Source organism: Rutilus rutilus (genome assembly GCF_951802725.1).
Source record: "Rutilus rutilus genome assembly, chromosome: 24".
Lineage (NCBI taxonomy): Eukaryota > Metazoa > Chordata > Actinopteri > Cypriniformes > Leuciscidae > Rutilus > Rutilus rutilus.
This window is the reverse complement of record NC_140228.1, coordinates 8,530,376-8,543,150: the sequence shown is the minus strand read 5'-3', so window position 1 is coordinate 8,543,150 and position 12,775 is coordinate 8,530,376. Positions and strand designations below refer to the sequence as shown.

General features: G+C 38.4%; 1 protein-coding gene across 4 annotated transcripts in view; it reads left to right on the top strand.

Moving 5' to 3' along the window:
• Positions 1-12,775, top strand: part of dpyda (dihydropyrimidine dehydrogenase a) — a 189,139-nt gene that overhangs the window by 129,378 nt on the left and 46,986 nt on the right. For 3 of the 4 annotated variants that reach the window (XR_014626124.1, XM_084398600.1, XM_084398601.1), the window contains 2 exons: positions 9,320-9,440; positions 10,048-10,167. Coding sequence is in view for 2 of the 4 variants with exons in the window: in XM_084398600.1 (XP_084254726.1) it covers positions 9,320-9,440; positions 10,048-10,167 (241 nt within the window). In the remaining 2 variants the exon portion in view is untranslated. Of the gene's footprint in view, positions 1-9,319; positions 9,441-10,047; positions 10,168-12,775 lie in introns of those variants that run through there. The other variant, XR_014626125.1, reaches the window with a different exon arrangement.

Here is a 12,775-nt window from a genome sequence, read left to right as displayed (position 1 = left end):
TCTTAAAGCTGTTTAACATTTAACTTGGAGCAGATTAGAGATGTTTTTGTTTACATATGTTAAACATTAATGTTTGTAATTCCTGTTTACTGTTGATTAATGCTTTAAACATTAAGGGGTGAAGCAGATGGATGCAGTATTTTTTTTTTTTTATGAAACAGTATAATGCCGGGTTCAGACTACACAATATCAGCCTGATTTTGGCACAATCTGTTTAACATAGAGTGTTGTGGTGATTCGTAAAGGACAATGGGCAATGAACGCAAGAATCGATCGTTTCATTTCGTATAGTGTGTCATAGTGGACAACTGCAGAGCCCCTAAAGGGACATGGTGAAGCAAAAATATATGAGATGGGAAGGAAAATTATTCAGCAATGCTTTTGCATTCTCTCGCAAATGTGTTGCTTTCCCCCTGAGAACTTTGCGTTCGCTCACAAAATGTTTATGTTCCTCCGAGAAACTTTGCGCTCTCTCGCGAAGAACACAAAAGGTTTGCTAGCAAGCGCAAACGTTTTTGTGAGGGAACGCGAAGGTTTTGCGAGCGAACGCTAGGTTTCTCGAGGGAACGCAAAAATTTTGCTCGTGAATTATTACTGGAATTAGCATCAAGCTAACACACCGCTTTGATAGTTTGTTTAAAGGGATTCTCCACTTTTTTTGGAAATAGGCTCATTTTACAACTCCCCCAGAGTTAAACAGTTGAGTTTATCGAATCCATTCAGCCGATCTCCGGGTCTGGCGGTACCACTTTTAGCATAGCTTAGCATAGATCATTGAATCGGACAGGACCATTAGCATCTCTCAAAAAAATGACCAAAGAGTCTCGATATTTTTCCTTTTTAAAACTTGACTCTTCTGTCGTTACATCGTGTACTAAGACTGACGGAAAATGTAAAGTTGCGATTTTCTAGGCTGATATGGCTAGGAACTATACTCTCATTCCTGCGTAATAATCAAGAAACTTTGCTGCCGTACCATGGGTGCAGCAGGCGTAATGATATGACGCAGCCATATCAGCCTAGAAAATCGAAAAACTGGTCATTTTTTTGAGAGAGATGCTAATGGTCCTGTCCGATTCAATGATCTATGCTAAGCTATGCTGAAAGTGGTACCGCCAGACCCGGAGTTCGGCTGAATGGATTCGAAAACAGTAAAACTCAACTGTTTAACTCTGGGGGAGTTGTAAAATTAGCCTATTTCCAAAAAAAGTGGAGTATCCCTTTAAGCTCTTGTTTCCAGAAGTCAGTAGCTATTTCCGCCTGCTCTATGACATCACGCATGTCGTTAAAGATGGCAAGCAATAATTGGTCGGGAAGCAACGTGTAGTTTGACATGTTTCTTGCCTACAAAATGAAGTCATTGGCATTATTTTCAGTGCAAAAACACCACTTTTCAATGTTCTTTTGAGTCATTGTAGTTTGCGCTTTATTCACAAAACTTCATGGCGTTAAATCAACAAACGGACAACGGAAAATGTAAATTAATTCAAAAGCAATGTTATTAGTTTTTGTCTTGTGATTAAAGTATCCTTGTCAGTATTTTGTATGGACATGACTTGCAAAAATAAAAATCAATATTGTGGCCACAAATTAAGTTCTGAATTAAGAATTTGTTCCTACGACTTGCAACCACGTTTTAATTATAGTTAAATCATGGCGACGAGGGAATAGTTAATACAACGTGGTCACGATTTAACTAAATTAACTAGATTGAACTAAATAATGTCAGGTACTAAGCAGCCATGGTATCTTGATTTGTGTGTGGGGCTCCATAATTTTGTAATGTCATATTAATAAATTTTATTTTACACTAATTTTAATATTTTCTTGTATGGGATGCATTTGGGTAAGCAAATTAACCCGTTAGCAAAGTGCTTCGGTTTACCAGTTCAGCTCACGTAGATCTAGCGGGTTAATCCTTTGAAAATATTTGAAACAATGATATTTTTCTATATATGAATTCTTGTCAGTGCATCACTACAGTGATATGTTGCGGTGTAATTTCTCTCTTGTTATTTTTGACGATGCTACGTTTGAATTAAAATCATTTTAATTATTGTAATGATACAAATTTTGTATCATCTGCGGTATTGTTGACAAATATTTGAGTCCGTAATTAAATGCTATTTGTGGGCACAAATCATTCTCAGTAATTTGCAATCACAGGAAAAGATGTGTGAGGGAAAGACCTCAGGGGTCACGGAGTTCTCACTCAGGTTTGACTCAGCATCCTTCGGGATCTCATCTTTTTTTCACCTTTCTGCCTTCAACACAGTTCCCCAGTTTCACAAATTAAAACCGGCTCTCGTTCCCAGAGCTATTTTGAGCCTACCAAACAGGGCCGAGTGACACCCGACTTCCATCATACCTCCTGCGAGACCCGGCAGCCCTTAACGAGAGTGCCCACCTTCCGTGACCTTGTACTGTAAAATTAAAATTTCAGGTGTAAAGCTGCTATTATTCCTGCATTCCTTCCCTCGGCCCATTCGCCCCCTCTCCTCACAGCCTGAGGGGGCTTCGGGCCGCTTTCCATTTCTCTTTTTCTCTCCTTCTCTTCCAGTTGCAAAAGCGCTCCGGTTCCCTGCTTAACCTGCCCTGCAGTGACGGCACAGAAAAATATATAAAGAATCCAGCGCGCCCTCTCCTTTAATTTCATACAAGGCCTCCTCCCCCCCCCACCCTTAACCACGCGGCCACCTGCCAAATCAGTGCTGCCGGAGTCACAGTGCAATGCACTCAGCCCTTATTGCAGCTCACAAGTCGATTTTCATCTCTGAATGCTCTTCAGCGGTTCTGAAAGCTCTCCTCGCCGCTCGCAGCCCCCTCCGTCTGCGAGGCACGCCGCCTTTTTAAAACGCTCACGACTACTGCGGTAGGTCCGCTGCGCTTGCAGGCCTGTGAAAAGCACCTCTCCCGGGCTTGACGCTTACTTTTTTCCCAAGCAGCACATGTGCTTTTAAGTTCAAACATTTTAACTTTAGCACATTAAAAGATGGAAATGTATCAACTAATGCGTTTTTCCAAAAAATGTGGGATACAAGGAGGCAAAGTACACTAGATTTTTAAATATTTCTGCTCCAAATTGTATTTAATAATTATGTATTTTTTTTATATGGCATACTTCAAACAGTATGTGTGTTTTTTATATGTATATATACTGATACTAGTGAACTGGATATATTGACTTATACGTTAAATAATTTCCTTTCTGTGACGGGGCAATCCAGACAAAAGCTACAAGATTTACATTGCAGATAACAAATAATAACCAATTTAAAAACATTTGTGCATAATCAGGACTTTTAATTAAAAACAAACCAGAAAATTAACCGGGACTCTTATTTTGAAATGTTGATGAGGGGGAGAAAAATTGCACTCTTTAGTATGTTTATTGCACATATATTTTGATAATTGTATGTTAATTCCTAAATATAAAATAATATACACTCAGACACACAGTCAATAATACAAATATAATGTTGTATTTGTAGCGAGATACCAGCGGTCACGTGACAAAAGAACGAAGACTCAGACCCGAAAGACTCGATGAACTAATCATTTGTCTTTCCGGTACTGACAGCATAGTCTCTATGGGACTGACAGGAAGAACGAAAGACTCGGACTCGGCCGAACCCGATCCGGATGAACTAATCATTTCTCTTTCCAGTACTGACAGCATAGTCTCTGTGGGACTGACAGGAAGAACGAAAGACTCGGAGGACCCGGCCGAGCCGAACCCGAACCCGAACTCCCGAAGACTCGAACTTATCATTTCTGTTTCATATACAGAACCTATGGGATGTTGCGCGCATGCGCGGTCAACACAAAATGAACGAATCACTCTCTGAGACAACCCGGTAGTCCCGAGTCATATTAAAGATTCGTTCAAAATGAACGAACCGTTCATGAACGACACATCACTAGCACTCTTGCAACCATCTACAACATATTACAATATAAACGCCACGATGTAAAACATTGTTTTTACTTTGAAACGTGCAGCGGTCATTTATTTAATTTTTTTTGTGAAATCCATAGTCTTTTAATGTTTGAAGATAGGGTAGGAAATGTTCGGAGAGGCTAGCAATAGCGAGCTAGCTTTGAAAGCATAAGATCCCACCCTCCCTTCAGAGCGTCTCCAAAGCCACACCTCCTTCAAAACATGAACGTGAACAGCAAGGAGCAAAGCGGCACGAAAGACGGCGTTAAATACCTCATGTCTCAAACATAAACAACTTAAATAGCTCTGGCCTGAACCACCTGACTGCTGCAGATTCATTTCGGCATTGATAATGTTGCCATTGAAACGCATAAATTCTAGTCACAAGCCGCTCCGAGTATAACGTAATGCGTTTCCATCCCTTCCAAATGACATGGCGTGAACGCAGCATAAGCTCGTTGGTTCAGGAGGAACTGTAAAAGGTGGCTGCTGTTTCGGTTGCAGTGTTCGCTGACTTGCGTCTGTCTCTGCGCGAGAAGGTGCGAGGAGGTATGGAAATACATATGTTGACAGGCAGGTAGGACATCATATCATTGCATTCGGTCCGAATGCAATGATTAGACGAACATTTTATGGTCCTATGCCTTCCACATATACATATACATACATTTAGACCATTTAAAGGAATAGTTCACTTAAAAATGAAAATTCTGTCATCATTTGCTCACCCTCAAGTAGTTTCAAACCTGTATGAATTTACTTTTCTGCTGAACACAAAGGAAGATATGTTGAAGAATGTCGGCAACCAGACAGTTGATGGACCTCATTGACTTCCATAGTAGGAAAAAAAATCTATGGAAATCAATGTGGTCCATCAACTGTTTGGTTGCCGACATTCTTCAAAATATCTTGTGACCTATTCCTTTAATTTATCTAAGTGAACTATTCATTTAATTTAGTGATTGCTATCAGGATGTGAAGAGACTTTCAACCAGCATAACAAAAAAAAAAAAATCTGAAACAAATCATCTACAGGTACGCTGCCTTTAATAGTCCCATTAGATTATATCACGATTCCTGTTTTTCCATCCCTTAATTTAAGTCCTCTTAAAATGATAATTAAGACGTTTGTTATACCATTTAAGATATTTAGGATTTTTTATGACCTTAAATTTCATAAAACTGAATTGTTTTTAGACTTAAGTCATTTTTTTTTTTTCATCAAACACGTGCTCCTCTATTTTTAGTCGCAAATGCGAGTGAAACGCTCGCAATGTCGATCCCTGTCTTCATGTGAAACCGAGCGGTGACGGGTCACAGACTCTGTGCCGAAAGCAGCCCGGCTACACAGGTGCGCTCTCTCTCCATCAAAGCGTGTAATACTGTGTACAGCAAACTGCTTAGAGGGAAAAGCATCCCTGCTCCAGACTCCCTGGCCCACAGACAGTGGCTCTCACCCCCATCTGGCCTGTAATAAGCTGTCACGGGAAGCCCTCTGAGGGAGCGGCGGTCTCCGGTGCGAGAGCACAGTTCTTACAGGCAGCATCTGTTTGGTGGCTGGTGTCTGGCTGCGGGCCATGACCCCTGTGCCTTGTACCGAGGCAGGCGTAATGCAATTTCTCATGACCCTTTGGGAGGAAGGCCTGTCCAGCTTCCTGTAAGCCTGTTGTTGTTGTTTCCTTCAAATGCTACCACCGTTCGGCTTGTAGAAACCGTTCCCTCAGGACGCAGGGCTCAGTTACGACTCGACCAGCCACACGCCACTCACTCAACCTGCAGTGTTGGCAGGCAGCTCTGAATTTGTATTACAGAAAATATTAGCATGAATATTCATAGTAATATTGACAATCATGCATTTTTAATAGTAGGCTGAATACACTACTGTTTAAAGGTTTTCAATACTTAAATCAGCATGGATGCAGTAAATTTATCAAAATAATGTTCAAAACGTTCTCTGGATTTTCAGTTTCCACCAAAATATTAAGCAGCACAACTGTTTTCAACATTAATATAATATGAAATGTTTCTTGAACACTAAATAGAATTTGAGTAAGACTGGAGTAATGGCTGTTGAAAGTTTAGCTTTGCCATTACAGGATTAAATTACATTTTTAAATATATTAAAATAGAAATATTGAAATATTTCATAATATTACTATTTTTACTGTATTTTTGGCAAAAACGATGTACTTAAAACGAAAAGTTTTTTTTCCGCCAACATTGTCAAAATGATCCCGTTCACACGGATCCGAGAAAACGACAAAAAATGCTGTATTTGGCCAGTAGTTGGCGATGTCACTTAATGTAAAGTGAACACTACATTCCTACAGACTGAACACGTTATACGCATGTGCATGACGTCGCCGTTTTCACAAATTTGCGTTTTTGTAGTTGAAATGCATAAAAAGTATTAAGTTTTTAGTTGAAAACAGTGTTGTGTAAACGCTCCCTTATTTCAAAAACACTGTACCAACACCCAATTTTTGTATTGGTTACATTGTATTAGCACATTTTTTGTATTGGTATGAATACTAATTTGTACGTAATGTTGAAATTCATGAATTTGTCTTATTAATATGAATGCTTATCAGCTTCGTACAAGTGTTGTTTGAATTTGGAAGATCGTTGAATTGTCATTTTTTCATATATTAGTACAAACTCGTTCTGTTTAAACTTGGAAGAATGCTGACAATCATGCAATTTTTACTGATAAGAATCTTTTGTACAAGTACAAATATGTTGGCAAAAGGCAAAAAGTTGAAAAACGATTGGAGACAATTGGTGACCAGTTACAGAACCTAAGATAAACACTTTCTCTAAAATAAGATTTAACCTACAGTAAAAGCTGATTAAACAAATACAATACTCATTTACAGTACGTTGCCTACAAGTTTTTTGTAGTCTTTCTCTGTTTTTCTGTTTGCTGTGTTGTATTGCCACTTTTGTTCTTTGTACCACTTTTTTCGCCTGGAGTTCAGGATTCACTATATCAACCAATGAATCTCTCCAGCAACCCGCCAGCACTATCAAACATCTCTCGGGAGCCCAGATATTACCTCTCCCGCTCTGGCAGACGGCTCGGAGTGGACAGGTTCAACCTAACACTCCAGCCTTGTTTATACCCTGTTTAAGTCTTGAATAAATCAGGACAAATTGCTGTGGATGGTGCTCACTGCTGGGTCGAGTGCATAAATCCAATATTTTCATAAAAATAAAAATCTGGGAATGAGTTTATCGTCTTAAATGGCGTAACCTTTCATGTCCCTTCTCTTTCAGTGCTTTTCAAATACATTTTGAATACTTTTAGGTGCAAAATAAAACCCTACTTTATGTGTATCTCAGGTAAAACACACACCCAAGGACGCGCCAGATCTCACAACGATTTTTTTTTCCACTCTTCGGTTTTGTACCGCGCTGAATCACTCAGCATGCCTTAGAAATGGAAAGGAAATAGTCAGGAGGAGATGTGTTTTTCTGTGGGCTTCTGTATTCTTACAAATCAATTCTGGCTAATGGTTTTAAAAATCAAATGCTAACCTTTTCCTGTGCAGGGAGTGACCTTAGAACTCCGCTTTGCACATACAGCTTGTACATCACACTTCTTTATAGAGACGGGCAGACCCATTGCTCAAGGGAATATATGCCAACAGTTATTGGATATGTCAAAACAGAGACCTATTTCCTGTGAAAGAAAAGAGAGACAGAGAAGGACCGGGATGAGAAAGGGAGCTGAGGCTGTGCTGAATGAAAGCTTCATGTCGGGGTTTACAGTCTTTTAAAGCATCCCGACTGATCTGACATCAGACTTCGCTGTTTGAATTAAACCGTGTCTGTTTTACTTCACAGGGATATAAAGGGTTTAATGCGGTAGTGTGTCTTTATTTGAGGCCTGGAGGAAAGGGACAGAGTGGTGCATCCGCTGCCGAACAGTAACATGAAGATAGTGGAGGCGAAGAAGAGAGACAACAGAATAAAAACAATTTTAGAACTTATTAAGAATTAATGTTGTGTGTTTTTAAAAGCAGTTAATAATTAATACTTGTATTTAGATCAAAACTGACTGTAAAGACGTTTATAATGTTACAAAATATTTCTACTTCAAATAAATGCTGTCCTTATGAAAGCTCCATTCATCAAAGGAGCTTGAAGAAAATGTTGCACGATTTATACAAAAATATTAGGCAGCAGAACAGTTTTCAACTTTCATAATAATAAGAAATGTTTCTTGAGCAGCAAATCAGCAAAATGTAAGGATCATGTGACACTGAAGACTGGAGTAATGATGCTGAAGATGCACAGAAATAAATGACATTTTAATAGATATTATATTATATATAAGTTATATGAGATATATATATATATATAATGCAAAATGAATGCAGTTTTCACTAGTGGTCTCAAACCATTCTTTGTCATTGGTTTCTGATAAATAATTTGAATATTATAAGATGCAGCTTTTCATACAGACAGGTGTTACTGATAATAGTTCAGTGAATTCTCATATCATCTTGAATGCTTTGATTGTTAAACATTGTCTAAGTTGCAGTTGTGATTATTACATTGCCAAAAAGTATGTGTAAATATAAATTAGTGAGACAAATGCAATCTTTTCTCTCCTCAAAAGATTCACAAATACCAAACCACCTTCACTCTCTCTCTCTCTTTCTCTCTCTCTCTCAGTCTTTCTCTCTCACTAAACAGCCCAGACTGACAGACCAGGGCAGCTTAATAAAGCATGAATCCTCCTGGAACAGCAGTTCACACTGTTATGATCCCTCTCTCTCTCACACCACCGACTACAGGCTCCCCTCTCCATCTATCACTCGCTTGTATTTCTTTCTCCCACACACACACGCACACACACACAGAGAAAGAGAGAGAGACAGAGAGACTCGGGTCTATCAGTCTGACAATATTTAAAGGGATAGTTCACCCAAAAATGAATATTCTGTCATAATTTACTCACCCTTATGTTGTTCCAAACCTGTATGAGTTTCTTTCTTTCTTCTGAACACAAATTAACTCAGTAAATGATGACAGAATTTCATTTCTTGGGGGCGGGGTGAACTAACCCCTTTAAAGAAATATTCATCCAAAAATGTTTGTATCTTTTACTCTCTCATTTCATTCCAAATGAGTTTCTGAAGAAATACTGAAGAATTTACTAGTCGTTTTATTTACTGTGAATGGTGACTAGAGCTTTCAAGAATTAACAAAGGATGCAAAGCACCATAAAAGTATCATTCAAATAGTAAACATGACTTCAAAGCAATAATCAAAATCTTTTTGATGTTCATTTAAATTCTGCTGTTTTTTTTTATCATGCCACTTTTATCTTTGTTTAAGTTTGCTTGTTGGTTTCATGACCCATTTGACTAGGATCCAGAGCTGGTGCGGAACATCTGTCGGTGGGTTCGGCAGGCTGTCCGTGTCCCGTTCTTTGCCAAACTCACCCCTAATGTGACCAACATCGTGGACATTGCCAAGGCTGCACATGAAGGTATTTGGCTGTTTTTATGGTATATTTATACCATTTTGATATGATTATATTGGCAAATGTATTATTTATTTAGATTCTTTAACCCAGCAAAAGCTCCAATGATACAATCTACCTCAGCTTTCCCAGTAAGAGTCAACCAAACTACATTTCCCATCACTCTGCAGCGCATAAAAATAATAGAATACAAAGATAAACATCAAGTAATGTGCATCCTTTGCCCTTTTTGTTTTTACTTGTACATATGCACATATAAAAGTCTTAAAGGTGCATTGGCAAAAACAGCCTGTTTAATTCTAAAGGTCAGAGAATGATGGAAAATGGTCATATAAAACTAAATTGCACATTTTTGCTGCTAGAAACCTTGACTAATGTTATAAATGGACTTCATAAATGTCCTCAATAAAACGGTTTCCCAGTCCAGACGTTAGAGCTGCCCTAGAAACACGTTCCCCTCGCGACCTCGACTAACAGCCTGACTTCTCCTGTACCGAGTTAGAAACTCGACACAAACAGACCCCCAGGTTTTGGGATCCAGATTTTTTTTTTAGGAATTTGGCCTTCCTCCCTCCCCTTCCCCATGCCTAATGTCTCTCCCCTGTTGGCGCAGGTGGAGCAGATGGCGTCACAGCCACCAACACGGTTTCAGGGCTGATGGGACTGAAGGCAGACGGCTCTCCCTGGCCTGGCATCGGTCGAGAAAGGCGCACCACATATGGTGGAGTGTCTGGTGAGTGTCACCCACCTCACTGGATCCATTCCTTTCTCCTCTGAGGTTTAACGGGTGTGTGGCACAGACAGACTATGTGTGCACATCTACTTTTCCCCCCCCCCTGTTAAAGGTGTGTAGGAGTGCATGTGAATTCATGTGCATGTTTGTTTGTGTGTGTGTACTCTGGTCACAGGCTCTAATAGAGCAGACAGATGGAATGGAGGTTGGTGGAGTGCTGAAATCGTAGAACAGCTGATCTGCAGGGCTTTTGCTACAAGATAAAACAGTTTGTGCACTATAATTTGAAATATGGACATCTTGCCAGCATATATTATACAAGGTTTGGTAGCAGCACGGCTCATTTTCTACGCCATGAGGTGACCATGAGCACATGAGCACTTTCAAACGTTGTGTTTTATTATCTTCAGGTCATGGAAAACTTGGAAATATAAGCATAATGTGGAACTGTGAGCATGTGTGTGTGTATTTTAATTTAAAATTAAATATTATAATTATAATTGATCAATTATAAATAATTTTTTTTTGTTTTTTTTTATAAAAAAATATTAAGCATATTTATTTATATAACTAAACCTCTTTTTTATTTCTAGGTTTAAATAAGTTACCATAGTTTTCAATCCCAGATTGAAATCCTAGATTTTAGACTTCACTGTATGAAATCTCCCATCTCCAGCAAAGTACGTACTTTTACTGCATAGTATATGAAATTGGATGCAGCTGTCGCATTATAATTGCTTTAGTCAGATATTGTTTCCTTTCCATTGCAGTGGTGCACTTTTGTCTGGTTCTGCTGGTGATTATGGGCACATATGAGTCCCACACCTGCCAGTGGCCAGTGACTTAAGAAAATGTACAGGCCATAAATATTTTTTACTGGCCTGAAACAGACAGTTATGACACCAAAATGTTATATACCAGTGAAAATTCACAATTCTCTATTCCAATTTCGATACCACAGCAAAAACTATTAGCCTAACTAATATACATTTAAAACATTATTAAAGACAAGTAAACAGCCAGTAATAAAATAAGAACAAATAATTCAATTTCAAGCAAAAGCACAAATAATTACAATATAACAACGATATAAATGAAATAAACAGTGCTTTTCACGTTTTTCTTACAGTAGTTTTCAGGTACAGAAATTTAATTAAAGGTTGTATCAGTGATTTCAGGCCCAAAAAAAAAAAAAAATCACATTCATCCAATCTTTCCTAACAATCCGCTAGCTGCCCGCCCCATAAGCAGGCCGTCAAAAAAACGCGTCTCTGTAGGCAGCCTAGGCTCTGAGATCTGCACACAAAAACAATTGGTTTCACCAACCACTCAAAACCAAAACAAATAGTGTTCCAACCAATCACCGACAGGGGGAGGGTGTTGTGAGGTTTTGAGCCAGCTTCTTCTTCAGCTGCTTATGGGACGGGCAGCTAGCGGATCGTTAGGAAAGATTAGATGAATGTGATAAAAAAAAAAATGAAATCACTGAAACAACCTTTAAGTAAGCAAATATAAAATAAAAATGCATAGTCTTCACTGTATAAATTAATCATCCTCATTAATTAATCCTTATTAAAGTTACAAAAGTTATTCAGTCAAGAGCAGTGAATTTTTTTTCTTTGTCCTTTGTTATAAAAACACAGACAGTTTCAGGAATATTAGGCTGCTGTCACTTTAAGAGCGAATGCACAGATCTAATATAATGATACTGTACACATGCGTTTACTTTCTTAACATCATTTTGTGAATTTGTCCTCTCAAGTGCAAGAAGACGTGAAAGAGAGCTCGGTTTAGTATTTTAGGCCCTGAGGATAAGATATTGTAGTTGTTCAAGATGTTCCCAGATAACCTCACCAAAATCTTTAGAGTATGGATATTTTGTCTTATGAGTGTGTAGCAAGAGCTTTCAGGAGAGCAGATTTTCAGGAGAAACAGAGAGCTTTGAAATGCGGTCCTCTGGTTGCCATGGCATATTGACGTTCTCTGTCACCGTACGGCTCTCTATGAAGACATTAGACAGATGTGTCTTCAAAAGAATAATGTTTTTCTTCACCACTCTACAGGGACCATGCTGATGGGTTTCACACTGATATCTGTCCACTGACATCTGAAGGATTCTGACTGTGGCACTTTTTTTTTTTTTAGAGCATTTTCATTCCATTTATTAGTGGTACTTACTAAGCTAAGATTCACTTAGTGTTGCCCGTACTTAGGGTTAGAGATTTGAATGCAATATTTTTCTAAGCAAAGTATTAAACCAGTGTGTTACTCGTCGCTCATTGTTTGGGCTACCAACATGAATGAGACCTCAAATTAGGGGTGAGCGATATGACCAAAATCATATTTCAAGATAACAATATATATATCACAATATAGTTAATTCTGTTATTTTATTTGTGTTATTTGTGTTATAGGACAAATTCATTATAACTAAAATATGAATTACACAAAGTTTATTTAATAGAGCAGAAATGGAATAATCAAATGTAAAAATAAAATACTGCATCTTGACTGTATGAATAAGATATATAAATGTATTCTAATTAAAACTGCAAAGGTTATTCAGTAAAGAGCAGTAAGTTATCTTCTCTTTTGTTTGATTTGACAG